The sequence below is a fragment of the Cicer arietinum genome, chromosome 6 (genome assembly GCF_000331145.2).
Source record: "Cicer arietinum cultivar CDC Frontier isolate Library 1 chromosome 6, Cicar.CDCFrontier_v2.0, whole genome shotgun sequence".
NCBI lineage: Eukaryota > Viridiplantae > Streptophyta > Magnoliopsida > Fabales > Fabaceae > Cicer > Cicer arietinum.
The window spans coordinates 66,852,754-66,875,891 of record NC_021165.2 but is presented as its reverse complement, the minus strand read 5'-3'; the positions used below and the strand labels follow the sequence as shown (position 1 = coordinate 66,875,891).

At 29.5% G+C, this 23,138-nt stretch overlaps 4 protein-coding genes across 5 annotated transcripts; 2 read left to right on the top strand and 2 right to left on the bottom strand.

Annotated features, from left to right (window-relative positions):
- Positions 1–801: 801 nt before the first annotated feature.
- LOC101507623 (transcription factor MYB59) lies at positions 802–2,317 on the top strand. The gene is given in 3 exon segments (XM_012717286.3): positions 802–1,026; positions 1,105–1,234; positions 1,644–2,317. Coding segments are annotated over 3 exon segments (783 nt in total). The 5' UTR covers positions 802–875; the 3' UTR covers positions 2,146–2,317.
- Positions 2,318–5,722: 3,405 nt separating this feature from the next.
- On the top strand, positions 5,723–8,388 carry LOC101507943 (uncharacterized). Its single transcript, XM_004505833.4, has 9 exons — positions 5,723–5,916; positions 5,995–6,080; positions 6,202–6,249; positions 6,477–6,565; positions 6,683–6,736; positions 7,335–7,402; positions 7,528–7,577; positions 7,706–7,803; positions 8,041–8,388. Exons 1-9 carry the CDS (start codon positions 5,855–5,857, stop codon positions 8,143–8,145), a joined length of 660 nt encoding a protein of 219 aa, XP_004505890.1. The 5' UTR covers positions 5,723–5,854; the 3' UTR covers positions 8,146–8,388.
- Positions 8,389–8,883: 495 nt separating this feature from the next.
- Positions 8,884–10,747, bottom strand: LOC101508578 (aquaporin TIP1-2-like). The gene is made up of 3 exons (XM_004505835.4): positions 10,502–10,747; positions 9,928–10,178; positions 8,884–9,522 (listed from the first exon to the last, which is right to left on the bottom strand). The coding sequence occupies exons 1-3, from the start codon at positions 10,632–10,634 to the stop codon at positions 9,148–9,150; spliced, it is 759 nt and encodes a 252-aa protein (XP_004505892.1). The 5' UTR covers positions 10,635–10,747; the 3' UTR covers positions 8,884–9,147.
- Positions 10,748–16,234: 5,487 nt separating this feature from the next.
- Positions 16,235–17,888, bottom strand: LOC101508258 (ATP synthase small subunit 6, mitochondrial). 2 transcript variants are annotated; one of them, XR_001144161.3, is made up of 3 exons: positions 17,683–17,780; positions 17,517–17,559; positions 16,235–16,437 (listed from the first exon to the last, which is right to left on the bottom strand). XR_001144161.3 is itself a non-coding variant. In XM_004505834.4 (2 exons), the coding sequence occupies exons 1-2, from the start codon at positions 17,801–17,803 to the stop codon at positions 17,513–17,515; spliced, it is 168 nt and encodes a 55-aa protein (XP_004505891.1). In that variant the 5' UTR covers positions 17,804–17,888. The 2 variants fall into 2 exon arrangements, 1 of the variants encoding a protein (XP_004505891.1); XM_004505834.4 differs by lacking the exon at positions 16,235–16,437 and having other exon boundaries at positions 17,513–17,559; positions 17,683–17,888.
- Positions 17,889–23,138: the final 5,250 nt, after the last annotated feature.

The following is a 23,138-nucleotide window of genomic DNA, read 5'->3' as shown; positions in this document are numbered from 1 at the left end:
TGGAAGATAAAAATAATTGAAGATGTAAATTTTTTATTATTTAAAAAAATTATTTGATTGCTAAAGAAAAAAATTTTATTCGATAATTTAGTATCTTTTTATATAAATTTATAAATACTTGAAAATCTCAATTATTTAATTAAATAAAAAAGATTAAATCGTAAATAAAATAATTTATATAAAGAGAAAATTGAAAAGAAAAAAAAGATTCCTTTTATAAATGTATAAATATCAAAGATATAAGAAACATCGTAACACTTAATTTAATTGAAAAATATCGAAATTATTAAATTGAACACCATGTCTCATATTTTAATCTAGGACTTCATAATTGCATGTAAGTTTCTTTAACATTTTATTTTCAGTAAAAAAAAAAATTTGCCACACTAATATGCTCTTCTGTTGGTTACTTTGATAAAAATAACAAAAAATCCAAAACTTAATATAGTTATTTAAGAATATTTAATTATTATTTTTAAGTTAAAAGTATATTAAGATAATAAAAATTTGAAGAAATAGAGTTAATCCAAAAAAAATAAAAAGAAAAAACAAAAACACCGTAGAAACTATTTTAAGTGTTATGAAAATTTTCCCTAAAACAAGTATTATAGACATTCACGTGCTTTAAATTTTTTATTAGATAAAAGAAAATAATTAAAATAAATAATAAATTTGAAAGAAAAAAAGAATTTAAAAAATTATATATAAGTATATATTAAAAATGAATGATTATTATATTAAAAAACAGGAAGATATTATGGGTTTGTGAGAAAACAGAACGCATATAAATAGTGTCCAAGTGTCCGCACAGGTTCCTTCAAGCCTATCTAAGAAGCATAAATCCTGTTTCCTCTGATAAAAGATTGAAGACTCTAATGGCACAAGATGAAATATCACGAAAAGGGCCATGGACAGAGCAAGAGGACTACAAATTAGCATATTTTGTTGGGTTATTTGGTGATCGTAGATGGGACTTTATAGCAAAGGTTTCAGGTTTGGAAGGTGGCGGGAGAGAGTAATAAATAGGTATTGCTTAGAAGGGCATGCTGCAATTTTCTATGAATCATTAATTCCTTTAACCACTTCAATCACTTTCTCTTGTAGGTTTGAATCGTTCAGGTAAAAGTTGCAGGTTACGTTGGGTTAATTATCTTCACCCTGATCTCAAACGTGGCAAGATGACTCCACAAGAACAACACCTTGTCTTGGACCTTCACTCTAAATGGGGAAATAGGTTTGATATTATTATATAACAATCCTAACTCCTTCTTTTTTATATCAAAATCAAATACATCAATTTTTATTTATTTAAATTACTCTTATACAAAGGAACGGAAAAAGTGTTATTAACTGTCATACGTGTATATTTATAATTTTTTTTTTCTTGTTCATTTAAACTCTTATTACTTTCGTAGTTTTTTTTCTTCTTCTGTTTACTATCTTATTTATTGTCAAGTCAAGTTTTAAATTGCAGTAGCATTGCAATTTTTGATATTACAAACAATAGTAGTCAAATGTAATTTATACAAAGATTTGACCACTATTTTGTAATATTAAAGATTGCAGTATGACTGCAATTTAAAATTGTGACGTTCTTACTCAAGTTTGATTCACATAGCTTTGTGTAATGATATGAATTATAGATGGTCAAGAATTGCTAGAAAGCTACCGGGACGAACAGACAATGAGATAAAGAATTATTGGAGGACACACATGAGGAAGAAAAGGGCACAAGAGAAAAAGAATGAAACACCTTCAATTTCATCATCACCTGAATCTTCTAGTTGTCAATCTTCACATTCATCAAATAATAATAACCATGGTGTGGATTCACATGATGGTTCTAAAGATGGTGGAGAAGAAAGCTTTTATGAAAACCAAGTACAAGAAGATATTGAACAGGGTTACTCTATGGATGATATATGGAAAGATATTGCTATGTCAGAAAATGACATTAATAATCTTGATAAACCTGTTTATGATGGACATAGTAGTGAACCTTTAATGCCTTCTACATCATGGGAGGATTATTCTTCAGACCCATTATGGGTTATGGATGATGAAGAAAACAACTTTTTATTCCCTATAGGTGACCAATATTTTTCCTTCTACGATCAACAAGGGAGTACATTTCTAATCGGTTAATTAATCAAGATTATTCTTTTTTCAACATTTTGTTCATATATGTGTGTTATGTTACTATGTCATAAGAAAGCCTAATTAACCCATATATTATAATATATGTATTTCAAGTCTTAAGCATCGTTGTGTAATCAATCTCAAAAGTTAAATGACAGATGTTTGAATCTTTTAATCATTTAAACGGATGTTCGATCTTTGATAAATGTGTGTGAAAAATATATATTAAATGAGATTAATCCCTTAAAATGATCTTGATAGACTAATAAACAGTATTATACAAGTGATACATCGGTTTAATTATCAAAATATTTAAATGTTTGTGCTTTTACTTTCAAGAAATGTTCCAACATAGAAGTGGTATGTTATCTAATGTAAAATATGAAGCACTTATTCGAATTTAAATTTCAATCTGATTTGGATACTTATCATTATAGCACTTAATTTCAATTTTTTATTAGCAGCCACTAGTTAATGCGTGAATAATCTATATATTCAACATTCCAACCAGAATAGCATAAGATGCATAACATACAAGTCAAGCCAAAGGGGATTGATTGAACATATCCGTCACACGTGTTGTGCTAGTGGAAAGAGACTTGAGTTCCATAATAATAAAAAAAATCTTAGATTTGATTTTGGATGAGTTTTAGGCATAAGAGGTCCACTCCGATCTTCTTCAAACGTAATAATTTATTGTAAATTTTTTATTTTTATGAGTAAAACGATACTTTGATTGACACCGTTGTTATACGAGATATATATTTAATTATTTTTTATTTTTATTAAATTGAAATTATTATTCCAATCATAGAAATAAAAATATCTATAATATCTACGTAAAAAAAATAGACGATATCTGTAATTATATCATAGAAAATTTAAACATTATTAAATACTGTTTTAGTTGATAGTGAACTTTATTCTATATTAGAAATATATACTTTTATGTGTCTTAAAAAAGATATCAATATTACTATAATTAACTCACACATTAATACTACCATAATTAATTCATACATGAAATTTTAAATTTAAATTTATAAAAAATATATAATTTATTAATATTAATAATTACCAATTAAATTAATGATTAAACTTGTTACTTATCGACATCTCCTTTAATACTTTACTCAATAACCAATATTGTATAGAAAGATAATTTGGTTGAGAAATAAGAATCGCATTGTGTCCATAGGTTATTTCAGATAAGTGAATCATTCTTAGATAAATGGCGGTTGATACTTCATATTTACTATATGATAGTTAAAAATATTAAATAAATTTTTACTTCCTATTAAATTTTAATTTTATAATTTTCAAAACTTTTCAAATTTATTACTTTATACATCTTCTATATGCATTTTTTTCTTTAATATTCATCTACCTTTAATAATTAATTTTCAAAACTAGATCAAATCCACGCAATAATCAAACAATTAAGATTGCAAATAATAAAATTAAATTTAAATGATATTGTTAAGTTAAAAGTTTTATTTCAGATATAAATCAGAAACTTCATATGGTGTAAGTTAATTAGAATAAAATTTGTTATATAAAAAAAAATTAAATTAAACGATTTTATTGGAAACAAGTGTGAGTGATTAATCTTAGAGCTATTAATTTCACAAACTCACTAATTATTGGCCCCAGTCCACATGTTGGAGGGGCAAAAAAAAATTGATAGATTAAAAGGCCTCTAAAACCAAAAAATCCTTAAAAATTTATGGGTTTAGGTGGGTTTGTGGGCCCACGTTTTAAAAAAAAATTTGATATTGTTTTGAAAAATTGAATTTTTTTTTTTTTTCTGAAAAATAATTTTTTGATTTTGTTCACAAAATTTTTCAGGAAAAAAGTAATTTAAAAATTTTTCTAATACTTTTTTGAGAAAATAAATATAAAAAAAATTTCAAAAAACATATCTCAATTAACAAAACATTGGGTTTATGAGTCCGTGAGCTCCTCCCTTAAAGACACTAAAATAATGGGCCGTTACCTTAAAAACTTTATTTCAATAGGAGCCATAATATTAGGGGTTTAGTATGGGAATTTGAAAAATTTATCCTATACTCCTATTTTTATACTTATACCCCACAAATTTATGAAATGCCAAAAATACCCTCATTTTGTTTTTTTTTTACAATTTTATCAAATTCAGAGTCATTTTTTTTACAAGTTTTCCGATACAGATGATATAGAAGGTACCGGAAAACTAAAAAAAAAAGTATTACTTAAAAACTCTTTCTTCAACTTTTCCGGTACAAAAGGTTTTCCGAATAATTTCAATTGACAAGTTTTCCGGTATACACCTTTTTTTAACACACAATAAATAATAACTAATACACCATTAATATTTTTAAATAATAATACACCATTAATAATTAATAATTAATAATTAATAATTAATAATTAATAATTAATAATTAATAATTAATAATTAATAATTAATAATTAATAATTAATAATTAATAATTAATATACCATTAAATAATTAATACATCATAAATAATTAATATACTGTAAATAATACACCTTAAAAACACTATAAATAATTAACATATCATTAGTACACCATAATAATTAATAATTGATACATCATAAATAGTCGGCTACGAAATATTGACGAACCCTTTCCAAAACGGCATCATACCGATGGGATTCAAATTCAAAGTCAGTATTATTTCTACAACTTTGCCATCTCTACGTCTAGTCCTAAAAAAATATAGTAAAAATTAAATGAATTAAATAAATACTAATATAATAAAAAATTTAAACAAATAAATTAATTTTAAAAAATATTTTTAAAAAATCAAACAACTAACGGTAACTTTCGGAAAAGTCACTATGAAGTTTGTTGATAATTTATTTTTTCCGGATAACTTGAAATAAGTTTTCTAGTAGTTCCAGAGAACTTTAAATAAGTTTTTCGGTAGTTCTAGAGAATTTGAAATAAGTTTCCCCGATAGTTTGAGCAAATTTCAAAAATGATTTTCGAAAGTGTGTTTTATACGGAAGTTTTTTTACAAATTTGTCGAAGTAATGTTCTGTACCGAGAAACTTGAAAAAAGTTTTCTAAAAAAAATGAATTTTTTGACACTCACTTGTGTATTCCGGAAAGATTGAAATGAGGGAAAAAAAATGGTGATTTTTTGTATATACAAGAATATTTTAGTCTTTTCTTTTAAATTTTAGGGGTATATGAATAAAGGAGGGGTATAGGGTAAATTTTATTGAGATTTTTGACAGAGGATTTGAGACTTTGGGATTTTTTGACAACTCTAGTTAATCTTGATTAAGAATGAAGAAAATGTTGGATATATAAAAGATTACCCATACATCATTGAATTATAGTAATATTCTGAAAATAATAAATTGTGTCAAAATCTCTTAAAGATCTTAAACATTTAACTTCTTGTTGTTTACAAATGGTACATGGTACGAGAACTAAACAGAGATATTGTTGAAATTTAATTCAATTGTGTGATCAAATCTTAAACCTTATAAATATCTAATCTACTTAGGTGGTGAGCGGAGGGTTTCCCTATATCTAATCTACTTAGGTGGGGGATTTAAGGGTAAAAGTTTATCAACATTAAATAACATTTCAGCTAACAATTAAATGGTGCAAAGTGAACCACCTCCACAGGTTATGAATGTTAGGAGTTGGAAGGATTTTTGGTAGTTACTAGTGAAAGGCGAAGATCGTAAAACCAGAATGCCTCAACGCATTTCAACACTCTATCTCCTCGCTTACAACTCTTGTCAAGCAGTTGGATGGTGAGTCACTTACTTGTATTCTATCTTCATTCTTTCCTCTTTAATCTCTCTCATTATTTTACTTTTCGCTTTTCACAGGACCGTTTCGTTAACCGTAATTCTCTATAATCTTCTCTCCACTGCCTCCATCACCGGAACTTATGCTTCTGTCGGAACCTTAATTAGTCAGTATATTATTATTACTAGTAATTAGTTACGCGTTCCTAATGAATTCATTCAATATTTTGTAAAAAATTAAAAAAGAGGGAAAATTGACTGTATGATTAACAATTGATTTTGCTGAAGCTTTTCTGCAATGTGCTGCATTCTTGGAAGCTATACACGGTGCCATTGGTAGGTTTTACTCTCACTCATTCAATGGCTTTGTAAATGTACCATGTTATTAAAGGCGTGTTTAATGTTCGACATTTACACATATAATTAGGTTCAGTTACTTCCATTTTTAAATGATTATCGGTGTCAGTGTCGTGTTCGTATTTGTATCATAGGTAACATGAATTATTTATTTCAAGCATCGATCATAACTCAGAAGTCATGTTTTGTGTGAAATTTCATTCCAGGGCTAGTGCCGAGTGGAGCGTTGCTTCCTCTGCTGCAATGGGCAGGAAGGGCTCACTTTGTGCTTATCATTCTTAGGGGAATTCAGGAGGTTCTATTGCATTCTATTCTATGGATAATTTAATTTTTGTGAGAAGCTCTTGTTTGTTGTGAAATTAGTTGATTCATGAATAACCAATGTTTTTATTGTGTGCTTTGCTTTCTCTAGGTCCAGGAGTTACCTTCTGTTTTTATCACTTTTCTAGTATGGAGCATGTCCGAGGTGATTTATTTATTTACTTTTTTGGATTGGATGGAGTTGTTCATTTAACTTTATTACCGCCATGAACAAAGTTTTAAATTGCAGTTGTGGTAACAATCATTGTTGCATCACAATACTAGTTATTGCTGAGATTCGTAGTCAAGCGCAGCTGATACAGCCTCAATCCTAGTTTCGTAGCATTCACATAGACATATCAAAATCATGATGTTGTAACCCAAACCTAATCATGACCTAGCTTATTTAAACAATTATAAAATATAAATTACAGGACTACCTAAAGCAATTTATGATTTGTAGTGTTAGTGTTAGGTATTCTACTCATGTATTCATCAAGGATTACTATTTTATAATCTATACGAATTGTTTTAGCATAGAAATAATGGGAAAATGACTTCATAACACGTGGGAAACTCAATCTTCTTGGCATTTTTTATTTGATTTCACTGTTAGTGCTCCCAAACATTCCTTTCAAAGCATTTGATGTCTTCTATAGTGTAAAACAGGTTAGGTTAGGTTTCCTTTTTTTATCTTGTATTAATATAATATAACTTGTTAGCATGACTTCAAAATAATTTTGCTGCCATATTTGGAGATGCAGGTCATTAGATATTCGCATTATACTTTCAGCTGTTTAGGAAATTGTCCTTCTTGGATCACTTATATCAGGTAATTTTCTATCTAATTATTTTATACTCCATTTTCTTAAGTGGTTGAAATGAGGTTAACAAGTTATATTATATTAATACAAGATAATTTTCAAGTATATGCTTGCTGATTTATCTTTTAATTAGGTACACTGCGTTTATTGTGCTGTATCCTGTGGGAGTGGGTCCTGGTGAAAGTGAGTTCATATACCTATATCTCCCTCTTATTTCTATGTTTTATTTATCAATGAATTTTAAATTGATATCTCTAAGTGTCATCTCCATTTTTATTAACTAGTGCAACTGATTAATCAATACAATGCAGTGTGGTTGATGTACCAAGCACTTCCAATTATAAAGAAGAAAAATCTCTTTGCGGATTCCTTTTCAAGCCTCCCATTTAGTTATTATGATTTCCTTAAGGTAACCTTTTATATGTAACCTTTTAACACATGTCAATACTCAGTCTCAGAAATTGACTCAGCGTAGAAATTCGTTCAGTTTCATTGCCATATAAAATGTTATTTTGTTCCTTTCGATTCAATTCTGTCAACTTAAGTGATTTAGTTCTGTTTATTTTATTTAGGCCTAGTTGTGACACATCTAGACCTATAAATTGTTTATTTGTTCTTACAATTTATGCTTCATTTCTCTCATCAGGTCGTACTTGTAGTTTATCCATTCTTGTGGTTAATACTATACCTGCATTTGTTCAAGCAGCGGCGTTCAAAACTTTATAAACACCGTGACAAGAAAAGAGCGTGAGGGGTATTATTCGTTGCTTTTGCTAAAAGACTAAAGATATTAACTTTCTGTACCACTGGAGAAAGCATTCTTAAACTTATTTGCATCTAAACTATTTCCTTTTGACTGAATAAAATTGTAGTACCAAATAATGGAATTGTTTTTTGCAATAATGATTTAGATTGCAGGAGCTGGAAGATTTGTATCATAGTGCATATGTTATTCTGCACAGAATTCTACATAATGGATTTTGTTGAAGTTGAAGTTGTGGGATTTTAGAAAAAATGAGGAGAGAAAATAAAAAGAGTTTGAATATTATTGATAATAGTTTTATGTGAATTTGATTACAAAAGACTCAATATTAATCTCTATTTATAGAGAAACATAGACTCAATCCTAAATCAAAAACAAATAATAATAATAAGAGATATTCTAAGATATATCTAATTATAAATTTATCATAGGAAATAACTCAAGATACTTTAATATAATATAATAAATATTATAAGATGTTTTCTAATATTCTAACAGATTTATATTGATATTTTTAATAAATTGTATCATTAGTCGTGTTAGCTACTTCATAATATGTTACTAATGTTTATGGACTCTAGGATAGTAATTGGTGCTTATATTCAGGTTGTTTCCTTGGTAGACGCTAGTCTGACATAGACATCTATAAAATGCAGTAATTTTCTCATCTTTCAGAGATAATCCAGTAAGAGGTACAAAATGACTATAATTGGAGATAGATAGAAGTTTGAAGTTTAAAAGACATGACGATTACTTGATTAAATAATCTTATAGAACAGAACAAATGTAACTAAATAGAAAACATTTGAAAAACAAGGAAATGCAAACAACAAAGTGCACCCAGATAATAAGCTAAAAGAAACCCAACCCCTGTTCAATTAAAACGTGAGGGGAATTTAGGCCTTAATAATCAGGAGGAAATTTTCCCACCCCAAAGTCACTTTGGAATTACATATCTGAAGAAAAACCTGGGGTGGATAAAGTTCTTCTCTAATAATCTGCGACCGGTAACTGTTCATAAGAGCTAGGGGTGATGAAGAAAATCTCATACACAACTGCAGCGACAGCAGAACCGATCAATGGGCCGACCCAATAGACCCAATGATTAGTCCATGTCCAGCTAACAACAGCAGGCCCAAAAGAGACTGCTGGGTTCATGGAGGCACCATCAAAAGCACCACCTGCTAATATGTTGGCCCCTACAATGAAACCAATGGCAATTGGAGCAATTGTTCCAAGGTCACCCTTCTTTGGGTCTACTGCAGTGGCATACACTGTGTAAACCAAACCAAAAGTCATCACAATCTCAAACACAAGTGCATTTGTTGCTCCCACTCCTGAAGACAATGAGAATGCAGATGTTTCCTGCAATAGATATATACACAAATAATACTAAAATTCACCACTAAAAAGGAAATTTAGTTACATAAAAATGGCAACAACAGAATAATTGAAATTGGTAGGCATATGACAATTTGGTCTTTGAAAGAAATTAATAAAATTCTAAAATTAAAAATCCTCGATTCTGTTAGTCTTTTTTAGTGTAGTCAATTTAGTCATTAAAATCATCTAAGAGAGACTAATCTGATCGAAATTTTTTAATTAGACAGATAATTTTGAAAATAGATCATATTATGTGATACCTACAAATTCATATTATGTGATAGACTACAAAGATCATATTATGTGATACCTACAAATTCAGAAAATAGACTACAACTAATATGTCCTGATTTAATTTAGAATGAGTATACATGTAATGTATCTTACCAATCCACCAGTGGCAATTTTAAGGAGCAAGCAAGCAACAACAGAACCAAGCAACTGAGCAATCCAATACAAAAGGCCTCTAATAAGTGTAATGTGGCCACCAATGAAGGCACCAAATGTAACAGCAGGATTGACATGTCCACCAGAGATGTTAGCACCAACAGAGACAGCAACAAAAAGAGCAAAAGCATGTGACAGTGATGCAGCTACCAACCCAGCTGGTGTTGCTGCACCATTGTTTGTAAGCTTATCTGTCAAAAAACACACCCAAGAGTCCACAAAGTTAGTTACTGCATCTGCATGCATGGTTCAAATTGTATTTAGGGATAATGTTGTAATCTAGACCGAAATATTTAAACACAACTGGCATACCATAAATCCTAAACTTAAAATTACTAAAATGAAATTGCAACAGCTAGCTATACAGTTGAGTACGTAGGTACAATTGACCGAACTCTTTTGTATTTCTTATTTTTATTCTTTTTAAATGGAATTGATGTTTTAACAAATTGTCAATGCAAACCAAAGTACAAAGTTACTCTAGAAGATTTTTTTAAGTAATAAAAAGGCTTACTATATGCCATGCCAGAGCCTTCCCCTGCAAAGACAAAGATGAGCATTGAGATGAACTCAGCAAGTGCAGCCTTAAGTGCATCAGCTTTGCCAAACTCAGAAGGACTTCCAATTGCAATTCTAGAAATCGGCATTTTTTTCACTTTACTCTGAGATTTCAAGCTTAGAATAATACTACTAAAAATGTCTAGCACTTTGTGCTTAGTTAATATTTATTATGTTGGTTAAATTTTATTGCTTCAACTTTAGCTCAAATGTTGGTTATATATAGTAAGAACATGCAGCACCATTTTCGTTGTTTAACATTTTGCACAAACATCACGAGGAGAAATGGAAGGACAAAAAAGTGGGTTGGGAGCCTCCTCTTTGCTCCGGTGATGACACGTGTACGGTTGATGTGATGTTTTGGGGCTGGATCACCGGCCGATGACAAATTCATGAGTGTGGGTCCTTTGTTTAGCTCTACGACCAAACCGACTTGAGATTGTTTATACGGTGTTGATGTGGATCGGATATTAACCTACATGTTTTAAAAATACTTATTTAGTCCTAACAACAATATATATTATTTAATTATTTTTCTTCTAACTTTGTTTTTTAGTAGTGTCCAAATTTTGTGACTATACAATACTTTCTCTACATTAGTTAGGATAATTGTTCTAGTTTAATGATTGATATTTTTTTTAATGATATAAAGTTTTAGGTGATTGAGTTTCAATAGAATATTAAAAAGTTTTAAGACTTAAAAATATTATACGAGATGATAAAATAGATTGATTTCATCTGATAAATGTATTTTTTCTATTATTTTAGATGGAACGATTTAGATTATAAACTCTAGCACGTAAGGTGGTCTGGCTATTTAACTTGTTTGTCTTTTATTTGAAGTTAATTTTTTATTGACTCGATTACTTTTAAGCCATCATTAACTTTTTTTCTTCTAGTTGTAGCCTAATAAACTAAGAGTTTTATTATTTCTACATTGATAATAGAATTACGTTAGATTTTTAGTGGAATAGTTTTGAAGGTTTTGTTTTTGTTTTGATAAACCAATTTAAAAAACAATGTGCATTTTTTGTTATTAAAAGGTTAATCTTTACTGAAAAGAGTTTCAACCATTCTACCTATCTTGTTTAGATTATCCTCATTTTAGAGAAGTTGATGGTAGGACAGTGTTCTAGACTAGCACAATGTCCAATCCTTAACTAATATACTCAGACCCAACACGACACAATCCACAATGACACTTAGAGAAAATTTTGGATCCGCAACCAACCCTAACCCCAATGGCTAGAAGCTGACAAATACAAAGATTATGGTGAATATCTCGCTGACCAGTACCCAACCCTCACTATAAATATAATTATTCTAACACATGAGTAGATATTGTTGGAAATGATGATGCCTTTAATGAAAAATTCATTGGAAATAATGATGGCATTTATGAGAGCTAGTGTTGTTGTGAATTGAAAAAATTGAGAAGTCCCACATTGGAGGGATACCACGCGCGCCGCCGTCCGTCCGGCCTGGCTCGGCTCGGCTTTGGCTTTATGGTGTATTATTATTTTGCCTGAAAATTAATTAATCAATTTTAATTAACTGATTGCCTGCGTTCTATCTCTAATTGAAACGTTAATTACGTAACTGCCCTCCACCTAGTCATATCTGATCCAGTCTTCCTCCCTGAATTCGTGCGTCTGATTTTGCCTAGTCAAAACCCTAATCTTTGGTCTCACGTTTCCTAGCTGTCCGGTCAAAAGTCAGAGTCAACTTCCTGAGTTTGGGGCGCACGTTTTGGGGGCTTGGAGCGCACGTTTCTGAGAGCACTACTTGGAGCGCACGTTCTGGTGATCCATGGATTTCTCAGTTCCAGTTGCGATTTTCCTCTATAAATAGAGAGTTCTCCTCAGTTGGAAAATCACACCAAATGTTCTCTGCATCTGAGGCTTTTCTCTCTTCTCCCCCTTCTTACTGCTTCATCTCTTTCTTCCTTTTCGAGTGGTCATTGTGCCATATTACGAGTGTCAGTCGTGAGACTGCCATATTACGAGTGTCAGTCGTAAGACTGCCATATTGAGGGTGTAATTCTAGAACGGTTTTCTACAGTGCAGTAGAACTCCGATACAGAGTATCTGGGCTGTTTTATCCTGGAGATTTCGTGGTTGATAGTCTGCCTTGCACAATTTTGGACAGTGCCTCAAAACGTCTTAAAGAGAGCGACCTAGTCCGCGACTCAACCCAATAATACTTTCGGTGGCATAAATTGTTTTCAAAGGTTTTCGAATTTCAAAAACAACAGATATACCTTTTCTATTCCAACATCTCACTCTCCTAAAACACCATTTAAAAAAAAACTCAAACACTTGTTTATTTGAGGTTAAAGTGTTTACAAATACTACCTCACTTAGGAGACAAAGAATTTCTCGCGAACCAAGTTCGATCATCCTTCTCAATTCAATCTAGATTAAATGAATTGACCATTTTACCGTCAATCTTGATTGACAAATTCACTATAAATATTAACTATTTAGTATAAATTTCTTTTAAGATCGTTGTTATTTTAGTTAGCAGATTCATTATCAATATTAATTAACTATAGAGATAATTTTCTCTTAGCATCGTTGTTTTGTAAAATAAGTCTAATTATTATTATATATTTAGTGGAAACTATGAGAGGATAGACCTAATGATTCCACTAACAATGAGAGGGTGTTTTATTTTTTATAAAGTCAACCTCCCTAGTCTTGGAGTGAACCAGGCCCACTAAATGAATGGCTCTCATTGGCTGTGTTAGCCTGTATATTTGAAGTGTGCTTATCTTGGAAGATATCTAATGCATATTTTAGCTTTAGCATTGCCATGTAACGTTTATTGTGTTGAGAAAGGACAAACCGACAAAGTAAATTGCTTTATGTCCATGTCTTAAAGATAATAATCTGATTTCAAACAAAACAATGATTAAAAAAATTGTTCTATTTAGTTTAAATTTTTAAACTAAACGTATCAATTTTCTTTAACCATATGTTCACTTACATTTGAAATCGGTGGTTTTGTATTGGTTTGTACTCAACCTAAGCATTGATTTGTTATGAAAAAGCTCAAATTAATTATTATAGCTAATTTAAAATTAAGCATATGCCTCCCTCCCTTCACCAAAAAAAAGTAGGTATTCATGCATCGAATTTGCCTTTCAATTTTTTATTTTTATATCATAATAATGCCATGGATTTATTGATTAAACTTCAGCCTCTAATGTAGCTACCAACTCCTGCTTATTTACAAGCATTGTCTCTTGTGCCCCCTCTTATTGCCTTAATTTGTTAGCTTATCTGTTTTAATTTTTTTATTAGGACGGCTTAAAAGGACGAACGACACTTTCAATAAAATTGTCATTTTAATATATCTGGTCTTGTAATAATGGGAATTAAAAGACAGATGGACCACCTTGGGAGCCATTAACCAATGCAAGGGAATTATTTTAATTCATGTGTAAGTGTAACCTTTGTTTGGTGTGTACGAGTATATGAGATGAATGAATTAAGAGAGAAAGAGGTTATCTCCCACTTTTGGTTTACAAAAGAAAAATAGTAGAAAAATCAGTGGCATTGTTCATGATTATTCCTCATCCTCCAAAACAATAATTAATAATAATTTTTCATTCCCTAATTTTATATTTGTGAAAAAAGACTGTCCCTCATCTTGTATCAACTTCCCCTTTGGTTTATAACTTGTGCTTATTCAAAAACTTCTTTGTTTGTATTAGCTGAATTTGTATATGGTTGTAGTATCTTTCTCCAAAATTATAACAAATAGCTTAATTAACTTTCTTGACATCTAGCTCCCTCTATTCCCATATCAGTTAGAATTCCATTAATTTTAGCAAAGAGCATATAAGTACAATAAAAGAGGGAAAAAAATACAGAATTTAATTTTAAATTTAAAAAATGATGACTTGTTAGTCCAATTAAAGTTGAACTGGTATTTACCGAACCAAGCAATCAAAGCCTCTTTTTTTAAAAACACAAACCCAAAATGAAGAAGAGAAAGGAATTTTGGGCGAAATGAGAATGAAATCCGTGTATTGAATTTCATTATGCTCAACCTTATCTTAAACAATAAAAGCAATACATTCCATTTCCATTTAATCTCTTTTCATCACAACCGCGGGCACCAGTAGGACCTAGCACCCCAAGAAAAAGAAACACAACCAAGAAGCCTGTTTGAGAATTCAAATTAATCAGGAGCAAATGCAGATTGTAAGTTGAATGGCTCCTGAGAAGCTTCGATCTATAGTCGGTTTGCTATGTAATATTACATGGAGGAAAAACAATGGCGTTGACAAATAATCTGGATACAGAATTGATTGCATGATATATGTATTGTAGAGTGATACATCAGTTATACCCGTCATTCATTTTCTTCTCTTCATTTAGATTTTCCAAACAAATGAATATATACACAAGAGCACAATTCTCCTAACAGAAATATCTCACTTAACAGAAATATAGACAAGAGCACATGCCTCTAATTATGTGAGTTCTCATTTTGAATACAGAACAGGACACCCTCTTTACACAAATATCTCATTTCATGATCATCTTACAATCCCCAAAGACTTGCATAAAACTAAATGACACATACAAAATATACACATTTTAGTTTAGATGCCTCTGATTATCTGAGTTATTTCAAAATTAAAAAACAGAACAATTCACCTCCGAAAACAGCAAGGATTGGAATCGTTACTGCTATCTATGTAAGGATTTTTATTTTTCTGCTCTAGATTTGTATATTAAAATCCACCAAATTGTGTATTGAATCTAACTACTAACTAGTTGGCAAACTTGTATACTCTAATACAATGTTTGCATGAAGAAGGGCCACTTCTTTCATGGTTCAGCTTTCTCTGTATTATCATGTATCAATGTATCATATATTTTCTCGGTGACAGAACAAAATGCAAAGACATATATATTAGTCTCATCTGCTAGACAGAACTCATTGGAAGAATCAGCAGAGAGAAATATAGAACTTCAATTACAAAAAACAGTGGGGAGAAATTTCAAAATTGACTTTAATGAAGAATACTAGTGGTTTTAATGGATGTGGAAATTGAAAAGAAAACAAAAGGTAAATTTGTAAGTGACTCTTGCTATTATTTTTCAGGCTCATCGTTATTTAACGAAGGCCATCAAAGAAAAGAAACTCTACTCGTGATACCTTGCGGATGATGGCCTTTCAACAAAAGTTTACTACTGTAACTCTCAAAGCTTGATCTGGTAGTTAAATCTCACCCATATTCAGCCAACATGGTAGTCTATTTTATTTAATACTCAATTATCATAAATTTGACATTATATTTCCTCGAATAAAATCACCCATAACCCCACATCCCCAAGAATATATTTTCTCATCTGTTCAATTTTTTTTGAGTAATACAACAGGATTCAAGTGGTAGCATTGTTCAACGAAATCTATCTCACCCATTAATCATACCTGGACATAGAACTTCCATCTTCAGGTACCTTATTCTACAATAGGATAACCCATTATGGATAACTAAATGAACAGAAAGCCTACATTTCAATTGGGAACTAAATCAAATAGCTGGCACCAATGAATGGTGTCTATGTAAACAATCCCCCTCAAAATCTTATATCTACAAAGTAATAGCTGAATAGTGATAAACTAATGTACACCAAAAGAGAAATTCCAAGTAGGATAAGCATCACAATAGAGAAAATCAATAATTGCTTAGTATGAACTTTTCAAGCAGATTTAGGTAAAGGACCAAAACTGAAAATAATAATATGATGATAGAGGGAGTATATAGAATATCTCTCTTCTGTTATTACAATGCAAAAAATCAAGACAAGTAATCTTGACACAACTAACATGAGGTGCAAGGCCAGTGCAGTGTCCCCATTCCGAAATTACCTGGAATAGCCAAATGCCCAATTATCAAAATCAATAAATGTAGATGCATGCCTATGATGATAACCATATAATAATTACATATATACAAGAAATCAATTATGTAGAAGAAAAAACAAAATAAGATCAACTAGAATAAAAAGTTATAACTCGTAGAGTAGTAGTTCCTCAATTCAAGTTGTTACTTCTTGGTGATTAATATGTGCATATGATCCATTTCATTGTTAATTTGTAATCTATGAAGCAAGGACACAAGACATGACACTGACACATCGACACCCGTAATAATTTGAGAAAATGAATTAATTGAATATAATTAAAGGGTCGGTGTTGGACACCGGGACACACCTTCGGTCAGAGGTGTCGGTGTTACAGAGTTTGTAATCCATTACACATTACACCAGCATAAGAAAGAAACACAATATCTTCCCAGAGTATAACTTCATAATAGAACAAACACTTTCAACATCCAAAAAACAAAAACATAGTTCTTCTTTGAAATTCGCACGAATTTTGTGATAAGCCAAAGGCTACTGAGTATTAAATAATTTGCTTCCACCAAGTTGAAAATTATTAATTCCCACCTAGAGTATCAGTTCTGAATGAAAATTAAACTCACATTTCTCTGAATGTGTAACAACAACAAAAATACTTTGAAGCAACAATACTCCTGATCATAAGCATGTCCCGGTATCCGACACCAACACAACACCAATACATTAAAATCGACACATTGATTACATTCAATTAACTCATTTTCTCAAATTATTACCATGATCGATGTGTCAGTCTAGTGTTAGTGTCAATATCCATGCTTCATAGACAAATAATCCTAATGAAAATGGACACATTCACTGCTTTGATTTCTAACTTAATCAAGTAATGAAGTATCATTTTTAAATGCATCAAAACATAAAAACCCTGGACTATTGTTTTGTTTCGTTTTTCTCAATTACTTCATACACAAATTTTATCATAAAAATTAAAAAAACTCTGGCGATCTAATTTTTTCTTTGCTGATTGCTAAAAAATTAATACTAAAAAACGATAATCACGATTTGGTAAGTAGATGTAGGGTTTACCTCTTGTGCGCCTGAACGAATTTCGAATTCTTAGCATCTTCCTCTGCCACAAAAAAAAAAGTGACGGTAAATTAGGTATAGAAAAGTATCGAAAAAACATATTTATTGAATAAAAAATAAAATTGAGAGAGGTAAAAAGCGAAGATGAACGGTGTGGTTTAATTACCGGTAAAGCCAAGAGATAACTTGGTGATAACAGCTCCGGTGACTGCGAATCCAACGAGGAATGGCCAGTTACGTTTCCATTCTCGCTTGAAGAAAACGGGCCATGGATCGAACTTTCTCATTTTTCGATTTCGCTGTTAATGCTACTATGCGCCTATGTTGAATCTTGTGCACTTGCAGCTACTTTTGTTCTTCGTCAAAGCAAATGTCACTGATTCCGTATCAAGGCAAATTTAATTGGGCTCTATAATAAGGCCCATGGAGTGATAAAGATAGTAGCCCAAACGAAAAGTTTTTGGAACATCTATCAAATTTTACTTCTACCCTACAAATACAATGAAATGACATACATGCCTTTGCATAAATATTAAAACTTGCATTTTTTTACTCTTTTATTATTTCAGTTTTTCGGTACACAAGTAAGTACTAATTTTTTCTTAAAGTTTTTCAGTACATAAATTATATTACGAAAAATTTATTTTCAAGATTTTCGATACCTAAAAACTTATTTGAAATTTTCCAAAATCATCGAATTTTTTTTTTTAAATTTGCTTTTCGATAGTTACCGAAAAATTTAAAACCATAAGATTTCCAAAAGTTTTTTTAATTTTTTTTATTCCTTTGTTATTTATTTAATTTATTTTTTTAACTAATTTTTTAAAAAAGATGTGTACCAGAAAACTTTTTTACTAGTTTTCTGGTACATAATAGTTTCCTGAGACACAACTTTTTTAACCTTAAGTACCGGAAAATTTGTAAAATGTTTTTTGATAATTTCTGAAAATCCTCTACGTACCGAAAAACTTGAATTATTTGATAATTGGTAAAATAGTAAAAGAAATTAAGGCTAAAAATGGCATTTTTAAAATATTGTGGGGGTATAGGTAAAATTGGGAGTACAAGGTATAACTTCCAAAGTTTTTTTAGTTGCGAATCAACCGCAAAAAACAAAACTAGCTTCCCGGTAGTATATTTTTGAGTGAAATATGCTACTGAAAGATAGCAGTGTATTTAACATCATGTGAATTAAAATGGATTGTACATCCCATTTAAGTGATGGACAATATTATCAACACCAAAACTGACTATTGAGTTGTGCATCTAATCAAATAACACAATAGGGGGTTTAAAAAAATTTAAGAGAAAAGCATAAGGAAATTGTATACTCCATTTTTTGGGTGAAAGCATAAAAGAACATTTTATAGTCTCACGTGAACACTTGACATTATACTTTTCTCTTTTTTTTTCAATACATGAGACATCTAATTAAATCTATTAAGGATTGTGGAGAGAATTATGAGGGAAGACTCTAAGATAAAACCACTAAAACAGCTGGGGTAAGTCTTCATGAAAAATAAAAAATTTATTTATTCATTTTGAAAACTCTAGATGTGTTGGACCGGTCTGTGAATGAAGAGGGCAATGTGGAAGCTATTGTGGATGTGGGCTAAGCCCACTTAGAAAGGGCCTAAGAAGTGGAGGTGATTGTAATATTTAGGTGATTGTAGTAAGTTTTCTTTTTGGAATAATTTATTATTTAATACAACCCAAACACACTCTAAATTATATCTTTTCCACTTTGTATGTTTTTTCACAAACATCTAGCTGAAAATCCTCATTAAACGTGTGGAGATACATTAATTTTCTTGTTCCCACCATATTTTAATTGCTTACATAATTAATTAGATGCGATTGCTTGGTAACCATATACTATTAGGTGCGATTGCTTGATTACAAAAAAAATATATAATATCAGTATACATTGTATTAACTCTTCTAGCAAATTAAATGAATTCAACTTTGTAATCAGCAATTATCCCTAAGAACTTATAATGTCAATGTTGCTGCTATATATTCTTTAGTATATAGTATCTTTGTCATTATAGTTATATATCTTGCAAGTCAATTAATATACAAGTCAAAGGCCGTAACTAGTGTTCTAGCGTTGAACAATAATATTTCTAATCTCACATGGTTTTTGCGTAATGTTAATATAAATTGGTATATTCAATTTAACAATATTTATCAGTTAAATTAAATTTTCTAAACTTTAAACGGAATTTATAATGTAAGTACAAATGACTAATTTTGAGGCACGTAACATTGTAAAATTTAATATTTAGTTGTAGAAGGGTCAACCTTCAGCGGTGCACTAGTGAACAAAAGCAAAAATTAGTATTGTTAATTGTTAATGCTTACACGTTAATGCATGTGTTGAGACGCTGGATACATTGTATTAAGAGCGTGTGACGAGTTTTATTTCAAGTAATTAATTTAAACCGTTTTGTCCTACACAAACTAACTTTATTGTAACTAACAACTTTTGTACGTTTCCTAAACAAATTAAACCCATAATAATTTTCCGCTATGAATAAAATACAAATTATCATACTTTTTTTTTTCTAGATGAAACTTTATTACAGCGACAACAATAGCACTACATTTTTTTTTAATAACTGTCTAGTTGTGCACGATACTTCGATTATGTGGCACATGGATGTACTAATATTAAAAGTTTAATTAAGGGTCTTTGATTAGAGAGAAATATTTTAAATTCAAGTTGTTTGTTTGATTCAATTATTTTGAAGGGACGAAAAGAGGGGGTTATATAGAATGAGTGTCGACCTTAATGTGAATGATAAATAAATATATATAGAATAAGAGGGCATGAGAAAAGATGCAAAATCAAGAAATATTTATTAAGGTTCAGTTAGGCATTATATAATCGTGTACTGCACAGCACAATCTAGTATACCCATTGCTAGATAATGTATAAAATTGAAACCATCGTGTGCTTTACAATAATAGCCATAGGCATAGCCAGGGTAAAAATACATAAGCTCCAATTAAGATTTGAAAGTTTTGAGTAGGGACTTAAATATTTAGGTTTGGATTGTTTATTTTTAAGTTTTAGTTTGATATTTTTTAAAGTTTTTTTGCAAAAAAAAATTGGCATGTATAACAGATAGAACCCTATGTATTTAAAATGTTAAGTGGTGTATGTAAAATTTAAGAGTCAAAATAAATTTTTAACAGACATTTGAGAACATAAAGATTTTAAAGTTTATAAAGATTTGAAAATTTATGATTTCAATAAGAAAATCATAGTCTTGCACTATAGATGAAATAAAATGAATTTTCTCCTTTTACATTGTTTTAAGTCATGCATAAAGATGAAACCTATTATGGGAATGAACACGAGGAATGAAATTCAATTTTTTTTTTTTTTTTTATATCAAATGTGAGTAAAAAAGAAACTATATTTGGATAAAAAATTAGATATTAAGTACTACATTAAATGAGACAACTCGTAAATTTATTGTCTTAAGGTTTTTTTGTTAAAATGTAGTGTGAGATCTATTTGTGTGATTATTTTTAACTTAATGTGATGATCCTCTATTTTTATATCAAATGTGAGTAAAAAAGAAACTATATTTGGATAAAAAATTAGATATTAAGTACTACATTAAATGAGACAACTCGTAAATTTATTGTCTTAAGGTTTTTTTGTTAAAATGTAGTGTGAGATCTATTTGTGTGATTATTTTTAACTTAATGTGATGATCCTCTATATCTCTTCATGATTCAACATTTTTGTGGACATAGATGAACAATTTATATTGATTCTTTTAATATTTAGTGAAATGTTATGAACAATTAATTTTTTTTTTTAAATTAATGTAAATCAATATATTTTAATTACAGAAAATGTTAACGCAATACAAAACTTAATATTACAATAATAATAATAGTAATAATAAAATTTGTTTATATTTAATTAAGTAGGTCCATCTAAAAACTTTTTTTAGAGACTTGTAACTAGAATGATCTTTTTAATAAAATAATTTTGAAAAAAAACTTTGGTCTAACTTATATGTTAAAAAATCTAATTAGATATGAGTATATCGTAGGTTAACAATAAGTATATGTCGTCTCCTAAATCTATTTTTACTCCTAAGCATAATATCCATTTTTTTCAAGATAAAATGAAAATCAATCACTATGTAGAAGAGGGGAAAGCAAAGTATTTAGAATATATTGTCAAACTTTTTATGAAGCCATTAAGATTGGTCTAGTAATGAGATTTGGGCACTATATAGAAGGCTCTAGATTCAAATCCCAATTGCCTCTCTTGCACACACAACAAAAGTTAGACATTTTATGTATAAAGAAATCACATGCATATGTAGTAGCTTTTTTTCTTTACACAAACATACATACTTCAGCTTCGCATTATTATTAAGGTGAAGTTTAACTTGTTTTTAAAAAATTATAGATAATTTTATCCAACAATAAATAAAAAATTGCCACCTAAATAATTTTGTAAGTGGCACTTACGAACTGATGTTTATCCCACATGTGTATGGCTAACTTTCATTAAATAATTATCAACAAATTTTCAAATGGTAATATAGAAAACATGTACCTATTATTAAACTCTTCTTACAACTCTATAATTAATGAACTATATATAATAAAAGAAGATGAGAGTATGTGTATGTGGAAAAGAACTGAACAAGCGATGGGCGAAGAAAGAAGGGAGAAGTTTAAACAATTAGGGATCATCTTTAAACAAAAGGTTAAATAATTTTTTAGTTTATATGGATTCTTTCTATCAGAATATTTTACAATATCAATTACTCATTTATCTTTAATTTTTCAAAATTTTATTTTAATTTTTTTGTTGGATCGAAATTGTATATAGTATGAATCTTACATGTAAAATTTTACACAAATATAAAATTATTTAATATAGTATTAAGATATTAATTTTAATACATCTTAATAATATATCAAATGATTTTATATTTTTGTAAAATTTGACATGTATGATCTACACTATATAAACTTTCAATCTAATAAAAATATTATAAAAAAAAATAAAATTAAAACAAACAAAGATGATTGTCAAAGATTGATAGATGTTTGAATTGAGAATATCCAAACTTCTATAATTATATCATATTTGATTTGTAATCTCTTTAAAAAAAAAATTCAAACAATAGTTTCTCAAATGTTTTATATCAGTTTCAGCTTTTAATTAAACTCATGTGTAACATTTGGAATTTTGAAGAAAAAAAGTTGTAGACATATTTTAAACATTATAAGAAATTCTTATATAAAAATTTAGAATTTTTTAAGAAGAAAATGAGTTAAATATAAATTTTAAGTGTCAAAAGCTTAAAAAATTATATTTAATTTATTTGTTATTAATTTTTTTGTGAGAATAATTCTTATAATATTTGTGATTTAAAAAAAATTATTTAAAAATTCAGATGATACTGATGATCAACATATTCCAAAATTGGTACCTTTGAATGAATTCTATAACAATAAATTTTTATATGTACGCCAAAAAACTTAATCCTATTTTAATTTGGAAGACAAAAATACCAACAAATAGAATCAAGTTTTATGGTATATTTGGTTTAACGGACTTGGGATGAGGAAAAATAA